The sequence below is a fragment of the Somniosus microcephalus genome, chromosome 29, assembly GCF_052327205.1.
Source record: "Somniosus microcephalus isolate GS21.2 chromosome 29, FLI_Smic_1.0, whole genome shotgun sequence".
Lineage (NCBI taxonomy): Eukaryota > Metazoa > Chordata > Chondrichthyes > Squaliformes > Somniosidae > Somniosus > Somniosus microcephalus.
This window is the reverse complement of record NC_141015.1, coordinates 44,940,233-44,958,936: the sequence shown is the minus strand read 5'-3', so window position 1 is coordinate 44,958,936 and position 18,704 is coordinate 44,940,233. Positions and strand designations below refer to the sequence as shown.

Genomic DNA, 18,704 nt, shown 5'->3' with positions numbered 1-18,704 from the left:
ACTACCTTAGCTGAAGGCTTTCTACCTGAAAGGTTTTTAACAAATATAGAATGCATTCAGCAACCTATCTTTCCAACTTTTGTTTCAAAACAGCATATTCAAACATACGTGAATCATTAGTTTCTGAAAACAGATTTGTGAATCGAGTTAATTCTGTTCGCATAACCAGGCAAAACAGAGTCCTAATTCCAGCTCAGATTTATAGGCAAGTGGCTAGAATGAGGAAATCGGGTACATAATTTTGTGTTCTGATGCCACTTTCATGAGAAATTTCTCTCCACTTTTTATTACGCTCCGTGCATTTACGTACATGCACTCCAAACCCACCTTAGCCTGCTTAGCATGTGAGGGAATATGCCGTGGGAATATACCATATTTCAGAAAGATACACCATAATAGAAACAGAATACTGATATTATTAATACATGATATACTGGGTTTAAAAATCTAAAGCCTCGGAGACACAGGCTGTAAACAGAAATACAGGCTTCTGAGATAAAGACCAGTTGATAACAAAGTTGTAAACAAGCTTTGAAACGGGAATTAGTTAAATATACTAAAACAATGACTCCATTGAAATGGCAGTTTGGCGCTTCCGAAAGGTCTACGGTTTGCAACCAACACAATGAAAATGCCCAGTTTAAAGTGTTAAGAACTAACACGTAAAACAGAAACACAAAATTAAAAGAACCATGTGCCTTTGAAAACATGACATCAAGTAAAGAAACACCTGCTGGTCAAATAGTTTTATGTTAAACTTGGAAGACAGGAAACACAATTAAATATGCAACCAATTGAGATAGCTAGAAATGCATGAACCACTCTGTTCAAAGTGTCTTTAATTTATAGACATATAAGTAAATATGATACCAACAAGGACACTTTGAAGATATAACTTCAATAGAGACACCAAGCAATTACATTGTGTTTGTATTGAACTTGGAGCAGTAAGGAGAGTCACAACGTCTGCTAAAAACCAGTAAAGCCAATATTAAGAATTGAATGAAGAATCTTCGATAAGAATGGCATCAAACAGAAACCATTGCTGTCATTGTTTTTATGATAGTTTTTGGAACACCTAAAGGTAGAGAAATAATTATGCATGCAATAGTTGAATTGACAGTAAGATAGAAAGCATTCAAACAGAGATATCAATAAAGACAATTAGCTGACATCAGCAGAGAACATCAAAGAATAAACCAAAGCAAAAAGAGTATAAAACATAGACCTTTTTAACAGAAAGGCAGAACTCGCTGAACGGGCAAAGCGCTTCTCAACTCTTCAGAGACATCTCTGTAAATCTTTAACTATGAGTCTCGGGAAGTCAAAGTAATTGATTTTGGTGGATGTTCTGGGTTTAGAAATAAGAAATAAGAAATGTAATGAAGTAAAGATTTGAGAATAAGGATCTCTGAGAAATAAGAAATGTAAGCTATCTGTATTTTGAATTGTTAATGTTGCGACTGATTCAGCAGATGTTAAATGAAAGTCGGTTCTTAAATAAAACTATATATTTTTAGAATTGTCTCAAAGAGTAACTCTGCATAAACTCACGAACCCAAATTCTGTACACTCTTTTGTAAGGAGTTGCAGAATTCTGGGGGAGTATTCCAGACCCTCATAATATCCGGAAGGTTACAGTCTAGTTCAACTTATTAAAAGTACTATCTGGAGGATGGTAACATCTTCAATCGTTCCTTTCCTTTAGGGAGAGATAGCCTGAACCTTTAGACCCATTTAAGCGTCTTATGGAATTCGGCTATCTCTAACTTAAGTTGAGGGTGACCGTCTGGGGAATACGCCTGATCTGGGATAGCCCAAAAGGGCTAGGACTTGTAATTATCCCTTCAAGCAGTGCTCCCCTCTCTGATCCTTCCCATTTCTAGACTGCTCTTTATTCTAATGCTGTTTGTCTCTCCCAGCTCTCAATGCAGCAACTTCTCCCCTGAAAGGTCACACTTGTGACAGTACAGCACTCCCTCAGTACCGCACTCAAGTGTCAGTGTACATTATATGCTCAAGTCTTTGGAGTGGGGCTTGAACCCATGCCCTTCTGACTCATAGGCAAGAGTGCTGCCACTGAACCAAGGCTAACACCTGCTCCCATTTCACATGGTCCCATTTCCATGAAATGTGGAGGCCCATAATCAGACTAACTCCCAGCCTACTGTTCCATGACTCCACAATCCCTATTATTCTACAACAGATGCTCCCATTAACTGCCAAAGAGCTAGGCAGGTAACATGTTGTCAGCTCTCCTGCAGATGCTGCTTTGTAACCAACTGGCAGAAAATGCCTCAGTTTGACTGGTTCCAAATTTCCTTCCTCCTTCAAAGGAAGGAGTCCACCTCCACTCAGCATACCCTCCAGATGAGACAAAGACTTTGCCTACAGCAAATTAGCAGGCACAACCGCATATTGTACCATTCTTTTGTGCACTGCATGAACATGCTACATCCCTCATGCAGCACAAACTGGACCTGCACACAAATCAAATTCTTCTGCTGTAAATCACGACAGGGCAGCAGGATTGTAACATGCAAAGAAATATTCCCTTGAAAGCCAGTTGGCACAAGGACATCAGTGTACAGGAGGGCATGGGTAATCCAGTCAGATCAAATGGATCCATCCCAATGCATCATGGAAGTTCAGATCAGCAGTCTGTGGTTTCCTTCTGAAACAGCTGTTTCAAAAAAATTCTTACGACTTCAGAGTGCCTTCCATATGAGTTAGAGAATATTCCCAATTAGAACATGCAAAGAGGGTCTAATTGACATAATTCATTAATATGTTGTTCCGAGTAGCATAATTATATATTTCAGTTTAGGATGTGAGATTCTTAAAGGGTAAAGTGAATTTTCTAATGAACTCAATTAGAACATTTAAGTTAGATCTAATTGGCATAACTCATTAATATGCAGTCCTGCAGAGTGTAACAATTACACACTCCAATTTTCACAAAGACAGAACTTGTAGTTCTTGAACTATACAGTGAAAGTCTCATTTCAAATAAACTTAATTTTAAAAAGTAAATTAGACCTAATTCACATCATTTAGCCACATTTATCCTAATATGGAATAATAAATATACCACCAGCTTCGGAACAACAGCGATTGTGCATTTTGAGTTATAAACTGAATTTTCTAATTAACCTAATTTGCATAGGTAAATTAGGTCCAGGAAACATAATTCAGTAACAATCTAAAAATTGCATTTGTGCATTTAAAAAACAATTTTGCTTATTCTTTTAAATCAATGCCACTTTGAAATTAGGAAGCCCATAATCAGACTGTAAGTCCCAGCAAGCCTACCCATGCCTCCATAGACCCCACTGTTGAGGCAAAGTAAAAGTCCTCTTTGTGTTTAATGAAAGCGTGGCTAGAGTTGTAACCATTCCTGCTCATTACGAACATTGCAGCTGTTTAGATTTGTATACAGAAAACACAATCATTCAGAATGGGGAAACAATACCAGCTAATGAGCAAATAATCTTGTGAATGAATTTTGCAGGCACTTATGCACAAAATACCTTTCATATTCTATTCTGAAATTTGATGCTTTCTCCTTCAGCTGACAATTTTAATCAGTTTTGGGTGGTTTATATCTTGTTTTCATTTCCAACATGGAAATAAATTTTAATTGGTACTTATTTGTGTGAAGAACAGAAGAATGCAGGTCAACATTATACACTGTAGTCAAGCTGCACACAGAAATTGGTTTTGGAATATATTCCACTAGGCATTGGTCTGAACTGAAAAAATTCTTAGATTTTACCCATGGTTTTATTTTCTCTTTTCAGGAAGGAAAATTTGTAGCAATTTCTGGTCATTTGGACGAAGGAAGTAGACTGTGTGTACGTGGACAGGTTGCTGAATTAAATAAATTAAGGAACGGGGACAGCGTATAAATTAGGTAAGCAAGAATTAGGTTAGATGTCAGGGGCTTTTCTTTGCGCAGAGGGTCATTGACCTCTGGAATAAGTTGCCGGCTCGTACAGTGAATGCAGACTCAATGCAAGCGTTCAGAAGGGAACTGCATGGTTTTCTTGAGGGGGGCAGATATCGCTGCGTAGAAACGGTGGTCAATGCTGGTCATTGATCCTCGTGGCCACAATTATCTCCTAGAACTTGTTTTCTGAGATTGCCTACAGAGATCAAAAATTTCGCAGAATTTTTGCCCCAAAATTGGCGTAGGTTTTAAAAAAAAATCTTTTATTTTGCCTTTCCCAGGAGATGAATTGGTTGCTGGGTGGAGGAAGGGGGTGTTAAATAGTTGCAACACGGATGAATGGGACAGACCTGATGGACCAGCTAGTCATTGTATGTATGTCTCCTGTTTGTGTTGTGGATTTGTATTGGATTGACTGTCCATTGCTGTGACAGTAGTCAGGCACAAAGAAGAATGTTCCAGTGGAAAGGGCGATAGCCAGAGTGGAGCAGCACATGTAAGGGGATTCATTTTTAAAGCTGTTGGTTTGTGAAGTTCTCACTATCATTTTTAGCCACTTTTAAGTTACCAGAGTGCAACTGTTATTCAACCACACAAAATAGATTGTCAATGCTATTTGGGTATATGATTGAGATAATACCAGAGCCAACACTTGGCAAGATTATAGAGTAGCCATAGTGTAAGAAGGTTTACAAATTTAGGCAATGTAACTTGCGTCAGCTGTGGCTCAGTGGGTAGCACTCATCTCCGAGTCAAGCAGGTTGTGGGTTCAAGCCCCACTCCAGAGACTTGAGCACAAAAATCTAGGCTGACACTCCAGTGCAGTGCTGAGGGAGTGCTGCACTACCAGAGGTGCTGTCTTTTGGATGAGACTTTAAATCGAGACTCCGTCTGCTCTCTCAGGTGGACGTAAAAGATCCCACAGCACTACTTCGAAGAAGAACTGGGGAGTTATCCTCTGTGTCTTAGCCAATATTTATCCCTCAATCAACATCACAAAAAACAGATGATCTGGTCATTATCACATTGCTGTTCGTGGGAGCTTGCTGTGTGCAAATTGGCTGCTGCATTTCCTACATTACAACAGTGACTACACTTCAAACTTACTTCATTGGCTGTAAAGCGCTTTGGGATGTCCAATGGTCATGAAAGGCGCTATATAAATGCAAGTCTGTAGTAATTTTGCGTATTTTTCTTTAAACCTTTTGCCATTGCTTACAGCTGACTATCACAGCTTTATCATGAATAAAAAAATAAATTACACAAATATAACCCCTCCCAAAAATACATCACAAATCAGAGGGTGGTCTGCTGCAATCTTAAAAGCCCTCGAAAGGAACACATAGCGGCAGGTGCGTTGGGATTTTTGATACCAACATATTCTATCTCCAGCTGATAAGACACTGAGTGGTGAGACATGTCGATTTACAGTAAGATTCCTTTTACGTGTTTTCCTAAGCTGCTTTTATATTGGCTTTATTTTAACTCAAGATTCTGTGGGACCATCGTCTGTAGCTAGATCTCAGTGGCTTAAACGTCTAAGTCCGTCTCCCTTATCCCAAATTCATAGACCTAGTTTTTCAAGATTCTGCAAAGCCTATTGGGAAATGGAAGCTAAATTTAGAAGTGTAAATACTGGGAGCCAGCCTGAAGGAATCCAAATGGAAACAAGCCTAATATAACGAGAACAATTTGCATTTATATAGCACCTTTAACATAGCAAAATGTCCCAAGGTGGTTAATATAAAAGTAGCTTTAGTGTTCTCACTTCATGCTACACAAAAGCACTTAAGAACTGCCAAAACTCATCCACAGCGAGGACTGGCAGATTGGAGTATCAAACAGCAATGGAATCTCGGGCAATAGGCTTAGGCCCAGCTAACTTTAAGAACATAAGAAATAGGAGCAGGAGTCGGCCATTTGGCCCCTCGAGCCTGCTCTGCCATTTAATGAGATCATGGCTGATCTGATCTTGGCCTCAATTCCACTTCCCTGCCCGCTCCCCATAACCCTTGACTCCCTTACCATTCAAAAATCTGTCTATCTCCACCTTAAATATATTCAATGACCCAGCCTCCACAGCTCTCTGGGGCAGAGAATTCCACAGATTTACAACCCTCAGAGGAGAAATTCCTTCTCATCTCAGTTTTAAACTTACATAACACATACAATAAAACAAGTTCCATTTAAGAAGCCAGTAATGCATTCACATCCTTGATTTTTGGATTGTTACCTTGTTTGCAAAAGATGCACCCCACCCCAAATTCTACCCCCAGCTGTTAAAAAAATGGTGATTTAAGGATAACGATTAAAGTGAATTTAGTAGGCCTAACATCTTCAAGAGTAAGAATATGTGTGTGTTGCATTATTGAAGCCACTGCGTGTATGGTTCATTGTGACTTTCAGGATCAGTACAGTGCAGCCAAGGTGAGAGAGATTACTCGGACTCGTGCCCAAGCAGCCATTTTCTGCTGTTGCTATGGTAATGCAACAACAAAGCTTACTCATTTTTTCTGGACTGAGCTTGGAAGCAGCTGCGATAGAGTCACCAAAATGGGTCTCTGGATTACTGAACTGAAAAATTGAGCTGTCATCAGAGGAAGTATAGCAGACTACCCAGAGCAGATAACTGGAGGACTGTGACTAGTTCATTAAGAGTAAGGCAGACAATAAGAAATATGCAGCTTAAGGTGAAGAAAAGTTCTACATAAAACAGGGATAAGAATGGCTTTCCCACAAAACAACAAATCCATATGCCTCAAATAGCTTCTCCCTCCTTCAATTTAGTGCTCAATTAGAATATTGGTTCAATCCCAAATGTTTATTGGGGGAGGGAAAAGATCAATCTGTAGTGGTCTCTTCAGATTATTGTTTAAGAAAATATAAGAAATTTTATCATAAAAAGACTGTCTGGCCAGCAAAACTGTTCCCTCCTTTCTAGTGAATGTGGTTAGTTGTGGGTAAAACACTGCACCTCAGTGATAGTCGGTATGCGACACGTGATTTTCAGCTTGGTAGTTTCAAAGCTGAATTATTCATTAAAAAGGAACGTTTCTTTTAATTTCAAGGATTCCTATTGTGGAATCAGACAAGAATACGAAGCTTTGTGGTGACATAAAACATGCAACGCTGTGCTCAAAAACCACTACTTGCATTTCTGTAACATCTATGACATAGAAAAACACCCCAAAGTACACCCAAGTAATGCCAAGCTGGAGTCCGAGAAGAGTTAAAGGAGGTGACCAAAGTATGGTCAAAGAGGCAGGGTTTGAGAAGGCTTTTGAAGGTAGGAAGGTGGAGAGGTTCAACAAGAAGGTTCTAGAATGCTGTGACAGCCGAAGGTTCTGCCACCAATAGTGTAGCAAAGGAAGGGGCGATACACCATCGGCCAGAGTTGGAAAGGTGGTTCATGCCAGCTGGGACACAAGACTGGAGGAGATTGCAGAGATTATTTATAAATGGGAACCTTGAGGGGAATGGGTCAGCGAGGGCAGGGGACGTAGGTGAGCTGTATGGATACCATCCATTGTTAGTTTTACCTCAGTAGTTGAGGAAAGTAGATGGATACTTTGGAATAAAAACAGGAAAGATGTGGATGGGCAAACGGTTGACAGAATGAGAACACCTGGTGAGAATAGAGACTACAATGGTAAGAAAGGGACGAGCAAGGGGAAAGAAATGTGGATGAACTCGCATTAAAAAAGGTAGGGATGAGAGAGAAATAGAAACGTCTATTAAGGAGAGAAGAGAGATGAAGCAATGCCATTTGAGAAATGACTAATATGTCTTTGTACTGTCGTAGAAAGATGCTGGTGTGGCAGGAGACTTTAGCGATCTCATTGCAGAAATAAATCTTCAAACATTAATTGTTCTCAGACAGCTTGTGTGAGTCAAAAAGCACTGGCTGTTTAGAAATTGGAGCATAACGTCTGGGAATAAAGACCAATACCTTTAAAACACATTGCAGAACAGTGGTACAGTACCGAGAACATAGTGATATGTAGTTAGGGACTGTTTAACAGCTGTTGTGGAATGGCAATGCTACAGTAATACACAACACACTGCCCACTTGTAGGAAAAATGCTGCTGCTAACTCAACATATTCTGATTACATTTCTTACAAGTATTTTGCTGGCTGTTTCAGGCCAGAGTCCTGACCCATAGCTGAACCAATTTTGACCTAATAAAAGACCCTGGAAAGAAAGAATTCATTAGGCAAGAACCCTGCTTCATACAGAAGTTCTAAAACCAGGTTGTAAACAATAAATGCTCAATTTACAATGTTAAGTGCATCTGAGAGTGTAAAGATTATTGCGTAATTGAAAGAGAGATTCTAGCTATGGTGAAAGGTTTAATGTTGCACTGAAATATATTGTTCATTAACTTTGTAAGTGAAAGGGATGCAAAATTCCTGGGGCCAATGAGGGCAGAAAACTGGATTTCCACCCAGGAAAGGGGCCATAAATTTGGGGTGGAACATAGCTGTGCTGGGATTACAACCTGTTTGCTGTGGCTTTTTAAATTTTGGTTGGGGAAATGGGCGAATCTTCTGCCCGTGCCCATACCAAGGGGTTGTAAGTGGAGGGGTTCCTGGACTACCCTGGAAATTCTGTCCTTTATGATCTCCACATGTCTCAATGGAGCTCATGCCAAGGTATTGTTCTGTCCATGATGGTTAACATAACCATTGCCTTATTTTTGATTATATAGAAGTAATGTAATAATAAAATGGTTATAAATTTACATTGAACTGTGCTGCACTGTGTTCTATCCTTGATATCTTGTTATGAAGTATGTAGGACAACTTGAATGTGAACCAAATTAGCACCATAAAAACTTGGATACAAATGTAATTCTTAATCTATTATTCCTACATATTTGTATAGAGCTGTGCTCAGTATTAGATAGTTTTAACTATGCAACTCCTTGAAAGAGCACCATCTTTATGACGAGGAATTTTGTAAACACTTTCCTGTTTTGGAGAGAGAGGTGTAATGCTCCCCTTAAGGTGCGCGGATGCACATCAATCGGGCGGTCCCCTGCAGGTCGCTCACAAACTGTTACCACTGGAATACAGCGCGCACTGGAAACTTAAAGGGACCGCACACAAAAAAAAATTAGACTGAGCATTGGAGAGGAGTCAGAAGATTCATGGAATTACAATTACATGTGCAATGCAATTATGTATTGTGCCACAATGTATTGTGTTATATAACTTGGCTTATATTAAACCTCAATACCAAACAGGATATTTCACATTTATTTTCACCTGGTTTCAATAATAGGGCATCTATAGAAACTGTGCTTAAATATATTTCTATCGTCAATGCCCTATATATGAAGGAAAGATGAACAATTTACCTTATCTGCAGAGTATATGGCCTCAGCTTGTTCTTGCATTGGTGATCCTACTGCTAGCAGCTCATTTACTGGGGCGCCATCATCATTCTGAAAAACAAGTACATAGATTTAGGAATGTGAGCCAAGTTACATACAAAGGGAAAGATAAGAGGAAGTTCAACCAGTGACTCAGCAAATTTGTCCTGTTTGACTTTGCTTCGCATTGACCATGAAAATGCTGTTTTCAATTTCCAGTCCATGCTCACAATGCTGGGGCAGAAATAGGCGGGGGAGCGCACAGTTGGCCTCTGCACACATGAATGAAAGAGACACAGGAAAATCAGTCCGGAGTCCTGATGAATGTGTGCATGCACAGACACTGCATGAGGGGCAGACTGGACTTGGCTGTGATGCCCACACCGTACAACAGACTGCAAAATCCTTGCACAGGAACAGCGTCCACTTCAGTGAGGCAATGGAATCGGACCGCAGCAGGTAATGAAACCGTCACGAGATGCACACCAAACAGCTGCAACATGCACACCCAACCCCTGCAACATGCACACCCAACCCCTGCAACATGCACACCCAACCCCTGCAACATGCACACCCAACCCCTGCAACATGCACACCCAACCCCTGCAACATGCACACCCAACCCCTGCAACATGCACACCCAACCGCTGCAACATGCACAGCCAACAGCTGCAACACGCACAGCCAACAGCTGCAACACGCACAGCCAACAGCTGCAACACGCACAGCCAACCCCTGCAACACGCACACCCAACCCCTGCAACATGCACACCCAACCGCTGCAACATGCACAAACAACAGCTGCAACATGCACAGCCAACCCCTGCAACATGCACAGCCAACCCCTGCAACATGCACAGCCAACCCCTGCAACATGCACAGCCAACCCCTGCAACATGCACACTACCAGGAGTGGGAACAAATACCGATTTCCCCCTCCCTAACCCAGTGTTGGTGAGTCTATTTGCCGCACCCCGATCACTGGCCTCCCTTACTGCCGAGATCAGGTAATGCAGTACAGGTTGGGCTTTTAAACCTGGATCTTTCTGGTCTGTATTGTGCAGCTAATTGCTGCCTTAACCAGCTCAGCCATGGGGTAACCAAGAAATTAATTTTAAATGCAGCATACCAGATGTGATATCAACATTGTTGGGCCCTTTGGGGAAGCAACATTTCACGAAAGTAAATCTGTTCATGTATATCAGTAAGTTTACATCGTCAACATGATCATAATTCTAATATCAGGCCATGATTATATAATGTTGCACAAGAATAATGCTGTTTTCTGTATTAGTTCCAGGACATTTTAATGTAAAACAGAAAGATAATGTACCTGACCCACAGCTTCACATGAAATAGTTCTTTAAAAAATATTTACTTGTCCCTCTTTCCCCACCGCATTTTATTTTCATATATTCTTAACCTGTCCTTTCATTCCTTTCCCAGGCAGTTCATCTGCCTCCAGCTCCGGGACTGGTAAACAGCAGAATTCCTTCTCTCCTTCAAACACTGGTTTTAGCATAAAGTTGGAGCATACCATTTTGATGCAAAGTGAAGATGACTATAAATTTGCATCTCTAAAGGTGTGAAGTCAGTGAGCCCTTGCACCACAGACTGGGGAAAACGTTAAAAATAAATAATGTCCAGTTCAGAAGCTGAGGTCTAACTATCTTAGAGCAACAGTCAGCTGTATTCATTGGTGCTAAATCACAAATACCCCAATCACTCTTATTCTAATTACACTAAATGTGTAACACTACATTACTCAGTTAACTGCAGAACTGTGCTATAAAAGGAGATTTTAGTCTAATACTTCAATGTCATGTTCTCTTGCCTGTTGCGAAAAATTAATGTTGTCTGTAATCTGCTCGGTTCACATAAATAGACCCAATAAAATCAGGACATAGAAGTTTGAATGTGTTTTTTTAAATCCTTGCATGAAGAGCTCACCCAGAGAATGCGAGTCTATTGCTAGTGGAAAATGAACTTAACATACCGAGATTCTCACTGTACAGTTCAGAGAGCCTGAAATTACATCTGAAGACTAATCTTAATACAGCTTTTTAAACATTGCACACAAGTTTGAGTTTAAAGTAAATCATTAACCACTTTTCAGAATTTTGACAGTTAACGGATCCCTGATTGAAGTAACAATATCCTGTTGAAGGGGCCAGAACTGCAGTATCACTGACAACACAGAGCAGAGACGCAGACTCAACGCGCCCCAGTCCAGTACCTGGGGAAGCAACCGGTTGAGATCAGGCATTTCCGTTTATGGAAAATCAGGGTGGGCATCCTCAACCGAACCAGTCGTCATGCACTGCTGGTGGGCACTAGCAGAAAGCAGGCAGCATGCCAGGTACTGATATGTGTGGCCTTGTCCTAGGGGAAAAGAGGTGTGTGAGGAGATCCACGGAGAGAAAAACAAAACAGTAACATACCTTCCAAACAAAACATGGAATGTTAAAGTCTTGAATCTTATCTCGAACTTTGTTCTCAAACTTATGCGTACTCCTTCCACCCGCTTTATAAGTTGGCTTTTTGTGGGGTGTACCTGCTTTCAGAGGACCACTACAGGTACAGGGAGTTCTCCACATGTAGCTCACTCATTGGGGCACAACAGATAAAAATCCTTAGTGAGCAAATTTCCCTAGTTTTGGTCCAGGATTCTAGATGGAGTGTCGTAAGCCAGTACAGTTCCGTCAGCTAGATGTTCAGTGAAAAAAATGTGCTTTTTTTTTTAAAAAAGGTATGATTGTGTATGGGATATACTTTTAGTAAAAACATCACATCAAATGGAGCAGAGAGAATTCACACTATTACTAATGACTGAAACTGAAGTATAAACGTCTTAGAGCAACAATAAGCTGCTCACGATGCAGTCTCTTCTACATTGGGGAGACCAAACGCAGATTGGGTGACCGCTTTGCGGAACACCTCCGTTCAGTCCGTAAGGGTGACCCCGAGCTTCCGGTCGCCTGTCATTTCAATTCACCGCTCCATTCCCACTCGGACCTCGCCATCCTCGGCCTCTTGCATTGTTCCACGGAAGCGCAACGCAAACTCGAGGAACAGCACCTCATCTTCCGATTAGGCACTTTGCAGCCTTCCGGACTCGATATCGAGTTCAACAATTTCAGATCATAACCTCGGCCCCTATTACATTTTTACTTATATGTTTTTTCCACCCCTTTGTTTTGGGTCTCCCCTTCCCCCCCCACCCCGCCCCTTTTTTCTCTCTCTCTCTCTCTCCCACATGGCAGCTGTCTCTCATCCTGCCCGTACACTTCACACCTAATCTGAGCCGTCTTTTGTCTCCACTGTCCTATCACCATCTTGTCTGGTTTTGAATACCTCTTTACTTCTTTTGTTCTATCGCAGCCCTGCCTTCGATCTATTTTATTTCCTTTCCAGTTTTGAAAAAGGGTTTCGACCCAAAACATTGACTCTAATTTCTCTCCACGGATGTTGTCTGACCTGCTGAGTTTTTCCAGCATTTTCTGTTGTTATTTCGGATTTCCAGCATCTGCAGTATTTTGCTATCGAATAAGCTGTAATTATTGGTGATAAACAACAAATACCCTTCCGAAGACCATTATGGGAGAGCCATCAACACAAGGACTGCAACATTTCAACAAAGCAGCTTCAAGGCAACTGGGAATGGGTAATAAAACAGTAAAAATAGTCTCGTATTTCACAGGAGTGGTTTGCAATCTGCTCATTTGAGCGTTTGCTAAGGTTTTAACCTAGACTCAAACAGCTGAGAATATGCACACCCATATGTAAATTATAGCCAGTATATTTCACGGCATTGAGAATGCAAGTCTACTGCTAGTGGAAAAATGACCTTGAAATACTGAGAGTCTCAATGTATGGTTCAGAACAGACTATATTGCAGGCTCAGTTCAACAAGGTGGATCAGAGCTGACTCTCAACCAGATCAAAGGCTTCAATTTCAGTAAGAAAACTGGCTAGAGTTTGCACTGAATTGCCTGCTTGATTATACTGACTTTCTCCATACTTATCAGTATTTTGAAGAGCTGGATCACATCCCCTCTCAATCTTCCTTTCTCCAAGAAAAGTAAATTCCAACTGGATTAACTCCTGACCCAAGTTAGAACTGCCAAAGACAAACTAAAATATTTTCCATCCATTTATTGTGTATACATATTTCATGTTTTGCGCATCTACAGTGGCTCCTGGTTCCCCAACACCTCCAATTCAAAATTCTCGTCCTCGTGTCTAAATACCTTCATGATATTGGCAGACCCCATAATCTGTAAACTCCTTCCACCCTACTATCCCCAACACTCTGCTCATCTCACTCTGCGTTTTGTACAAACCCCTCCCTTCCCCCCACTATTGGGAGCCATTAGCCGTCTATGCCCCATTCTCTGGAATTCCCTCCCTAAACCTCTCCACCTCTCTCTCCTGTTTTAAAACCCAACTTAAAATCCACTTCTCCTCCTAATATCTCCTTCTTTGGTTTGACGTCCATCTTTTGTCTGATTACCCCTCGGTTGAGCACCTTGGGATTTTTTCTATATTAAAGATGCTACGAGTGCATGTTGTAATCTAATGACAAAAATAGCATGGCGAAAATGCTAATAAAACTATCAAGCAAATACAGCATTTTTATATATAGCTTGACATGAATAATGGATTTAAAAGAAGTGGCAATAAGCTTCTTAACTGACATCCACAGGATTATCAAACTCATGTATTCTTACATTTACAGAAATATTCACAGCGTTCAGGTTTGGTGAGTCATCTATTTTATTTCTTACTTGTCTGAATTTATTGCGTCAAACCTCCTACTATCCAATTTATTAGCTTTCGAGTGCTCAATATTTTTTCATTCCTGGAATAAGATTATGACCCATTATTAATTCATAAGTAGTCTGTTATGCTTTCATTAGCAATAGCTGAAGTTCTGAAGAGAACCTTCTTAATGACTCTGAAGCATGTCTAAACACAATTTCTGTGGTGCATTAGTTCAATCAGGGGTACGGTAGCATAATGGTTATGTTACTGGACTAGTAATCCAGAGATGCGAGTTCAAATTCCACCACGGCAGCTGGGGAAATTTAAATTTAATTAAGTAAATTTAGAATTAAAAAGCTAGTGTGAAACTACCGGATTATTGTAAAAACCCATCTGGTTCACTAATGCCCTTCAGGGAAGGAAATCTGCCGTCCTTATCCGGTCTGGCCTACATGTGACTCCAGACCCACAGCAATGTGGTTGACTCTTAACTGCCCTCTGAAATAGTTGTAGCAAACCGCTACGACAAAGTCAGCACTGTGCAGCAGTTCAAGAAAGCAGCTCACCACCACCTTCTCAAGGGCAATTAGGGATGGGCAATAAATGCCGGCCTTGCCACATCCCGTTTCCTTCTCTCCTTTCTATATTGAAGGCGAGGGGCTGTCACTCAGAACCGAAGCCTCAATTCTCTGTCATTCTAGATTTCATATCGACAGAGGAAACTTGTCTCCACAGCAGCTTCTAAATGTGATGAGTTACATCCCTTCTTGGCTGGGATGCCAAGTAGAAAATGCCAAGTAGGACGAGTGACAGCAGATCGATTTTATTTATACAACACATTGATCGATCTTATAACTTATTTCTTTCAACACTGAGATAACATGACGACTTCATTCTCTGGGCAATTTATCATAGCATAGCACAAACATACATACATAAAAAAACTAATTCAATAGTCTGACAAAGTGTCTTTACCCAGATTGTTGATCCATTTTCCTCCTTGACCTGCTGTGTACTTCGATCCTTTTACTGTGTTTATTTCCTGACTATACTCCTGTGCCATTATTCATGGACAAAAATGTCTCCCTCTTTCTATAACTATCTTTCTGCTCATCTGCCACTTATTCTTTCTGTGTCTCACTCTTTCTTTATTTGCCCTTCACTCTTGATCTCTCTCTAGTTCTCTTTCTCTATGCCCCTCACACTTTCTCCTGCTATCACCCCTGTGTTTGTCACTTCTTTTTCTCATTCTCTCTCCTTTCCCATACGTTTCTCATGGATCTCCTTTATTGTCTCTATCTGTCTCACATATTTGGTCTTTCTCACCATAGTTGTCAATGAGCACTGGAATCCACACAACCATCAGAATAGACCCATATACATCGGAATATGACCCATATAAAAAGGATGTGAAAAAGACAGACCCTGGGCCATCCTTAGCAAGCTTCTAATGTTGCTAACTGTTCCATATTAATGTATATTATAAACTACTACAAAAATACCCAGTATGTGAATATTTAATTATATCTGCTATCTGAACAACCAAAAAAACCTGAATGTTATTATATAACTAGCCAGTAAATTATGGTTGTATATAAATACCCAACAGGTGAATGATTCCAGCATTAAAATTACTAACTGTCTGGAAGGAAGCATCACCCATGTCTTTCAGAAATGTCCAAATACTTTGCATGCAGTGAATTACTCTGAAGTGCAGTCACTGTTGTTCTGTAGGCAAACACAGCAGCCAAATTGCACACAGCCAGAACCCACTAAAAGCAATGAGATGAATGTCTAGTTTTTATTTACCCAATTTTAACAGAAAGTAATGTTGACCAGAACAGTCTAATCCCCTGCCCCTGAACAGGCAGATGTTGCCTCAGTTCAATCTTTCAACTAAAGGTTCCAAGCGCTCACTACTGCACCTACAGGTCAGTTCTAGTGTGGGACTTGAACCCACAACCTTCTGACTCAGAAGCAAGAGTGCCAAACTGAGACCTGAGATTCTGGACTGTGATTCAGGGGTGTGTGTAGGGATGTCTGAACTGGAGTTACCCTACATGAGATTCCTTTTCAATTTGAGATTATGTTTTTGGTTATAAAAAAAGCATTTTGGCAGTTGACAGAACAGAATGTTTCACGGAAACACTCATTCAGTATTAGCAGGGAGGAGGTGAAGAGCAACAGCTGAGAGCCTGCACTGAGCACCATTGTACTGCCAGTGCCATTTAGCTTGGAGTGGAGAACAAACAAAATTGGACAGCGCATTTATTTCTTCTTGTATGCTGCCAAGCAGTAGGCCACTGGCAGTACTGGTGCCAGTCTGAAGCCAGGCTATCTGCCCTGCCAATGCAATAAAGAAAGAAAGACTTGCAATTGTATAGCACCTTTCACAACAACCGGACATCCCAAAGCGCTTTACAGCCAATGAAGAACTTTCTGAAGTATAGTCACTGTTGTAATGTAGAGGAAGTGTGGGCTAAGAGGAGCCGCAACAAGGACAAAAAAACTGGCAGTAGGAGGGGGAAGGAGAGAAATTGCACACACAAATTAATTTATAAATCAGGTCAAATTATACTTTATACACACATGGCAAATCACGTGTGTCTACAAATATATTCTAGCCAGCAGTGAGATTGAATTAATATCCTCTCGTTGACTGCAACTCTTTCAATACTTTGTCATAAATGACCTCACTAATCTCTTGTGGAAATATTTATCACACGTCAGGGTATTGGTGAGACCACACCTTGAGTACTGCGTACAGTTTTGGTCTCCTTATTTAAGGAAGGATATACTTGCATTGGAGGCAGTTCAGAGACGATTCACTCGGTTGATTCCTGAGATGAAGGGGTTGACTTATGAGGAAAGGTTGAGCAGGTTGGGCCGATACTCATTGGAATTTAGAAGAATGAGAGGTGATCTTATTGAAACGTACAAGATACTGAGGGGCCTGGACAAGGTAGATGCAGAGAGGATGTTTCCCCTAGTGGGGAAATGCAGAACTAGGGGGCATAGTCTCAGAATAAAGGGTCACCCTTTTAGAACTGAGACGAGGAGGAACTTCTTCTCTCAGAGGGTTGTAAATCTGTGGAATTCTCTGCCCCAGAGAGCTGTGGAGGCTGGGTCATTAAATATATTTAAAGTGGAGATAGACAGATTTTTGCAAGATAAGGGAGTGAAGGGTTATGGGGAGCGGGCAGGGAAGTGGCTTTGAGCCCAGGATCAGCCATGATCTTATTGAATGGCGGAGCAGGCTCGAGGGGCCAAGTGGCCTATTCCTGCTCCTATTTCTTATGTTATGTCCCGATTGGCCATAATTACACCCTCTATAGAAGTTCCTGCTGATTCATCAGATCATCCTCATTTGCAGAACAACCTCTTACCCACTATAGTAAATGCATATGCTGTGTATTCTCCATATAATCTCAAAAAGGAAGATAGAAAATTTTTCAAAATAGCGAGGGGAGGAAAGAATAAAAGGATGACAGAATTGAATAAAAACAACTTCAATTCTGCTGCCTGGCCTGCTGAGTGTTTCCAGCGTTTTCTGTTGTTATTTCAGATTTCCAGCATCCACAGTATTTTGCTATTCAATTCTGCATGTGCCCTGAATACAAGAATGGAAATAATCTGCACCTTTGGCATTGTTTATGTCAGAGGTTATTCAAATTTGAAGAAAATTCTGTATTTTTGAGTTGGCTCAGGGATAAAGACAATGAGGAAAAACGCAAATGCTGGAATCGGAAATAAAACAGAAAATGTTTGAAACACACAACAGGTGCCAGAATCAGGAGAGAGAACGGCTAGGTGAATTATTTTGGATGTATACCCTTCATTAGATTTGGAAATAATGGTTAATGTTCCAAATGTAAACCTTTTGTCATGTTCTTTTGAAAGATCGACACCGGAAACATTAAAATGTCTTTTCTCTTTGAAGATGCTGAGGGAGCTGTTGTGTATTTCCATCATTGTTTGTGTAATAAAGCACACTGACAGGCAGTATAAACAGCCTGTACTTGCAACAGATCCATGTTAAAATATCCAAATAGGCACCCTTATTAAACAAGAATAAAAATTGGGAAAACAACCCAGTGGGGCTCAATCATAGGATCTTATCAGATTATTTTTCACATCACAGACCCTAGTGTCAAACCCATCTGATTACAATGCAAATAGTTGGTTATTACATTGAATAAGTTGAAAATAAGTGGCAGCCATCTCCAGTGGAATTTTCATTTTGCTTCATTTAATGTGACAAATAGGTGTTGTGGAAAATGCAATAGAACTGGTCTCGTAGGGGCTGAATGTTCATGATCTGTGACTGACCATGAGGGAAGATGAGAATGTGGAGCAATAGTCCGTATGCCGTCACCACTCATAAGAGAGGGGATTAGGTGTGACAGCATGATTGCCTAAAGGTTTGCTGTAAGATGCCAACATGGTTCCCAGTTTATTACATTTTGTTGATTCCTAATACTCTAGAACTAGCTTTTAACCACTTCACTGCATCCAATCTCGGAAAATTTTGAAACAAGATTTGCATCACCACCATTAGTTTTAGCAGCAGGGCACAGAGACTATCTGCAGTCACGTATTCCATTGCCTGAGAGCG

At 40.7% G+C, this 18,704-nt stretch overlaps 1 protein-coding gene across 4 annotated transcripts in view; it reads right to left on the bottom strand.

The window, feature by feature from the left end:
- Positions 1-18,704, bottom strand: part of LOC147098705 (serine-rich coiled-coil domain-containing protein 2-like) — a 730,402-nt gene that overhangs the window by 189,931 nt on the left and 521,767 nt on the right. For all 4 annotated transcript variants that reach the window (XM_085970759.1, XM_085970755.1, XM_085970756.1 and 1 more), the window contains exon 7: positions 9,311-9,397. In XM_085970759.1, coding sequence (XP_085826885.1) covers positions 9,311-9,397 — 87 coding nt within the window. The remainder of the gene's footprint in view (positions 1-9,310; positions 9,398-18,704) is intronic.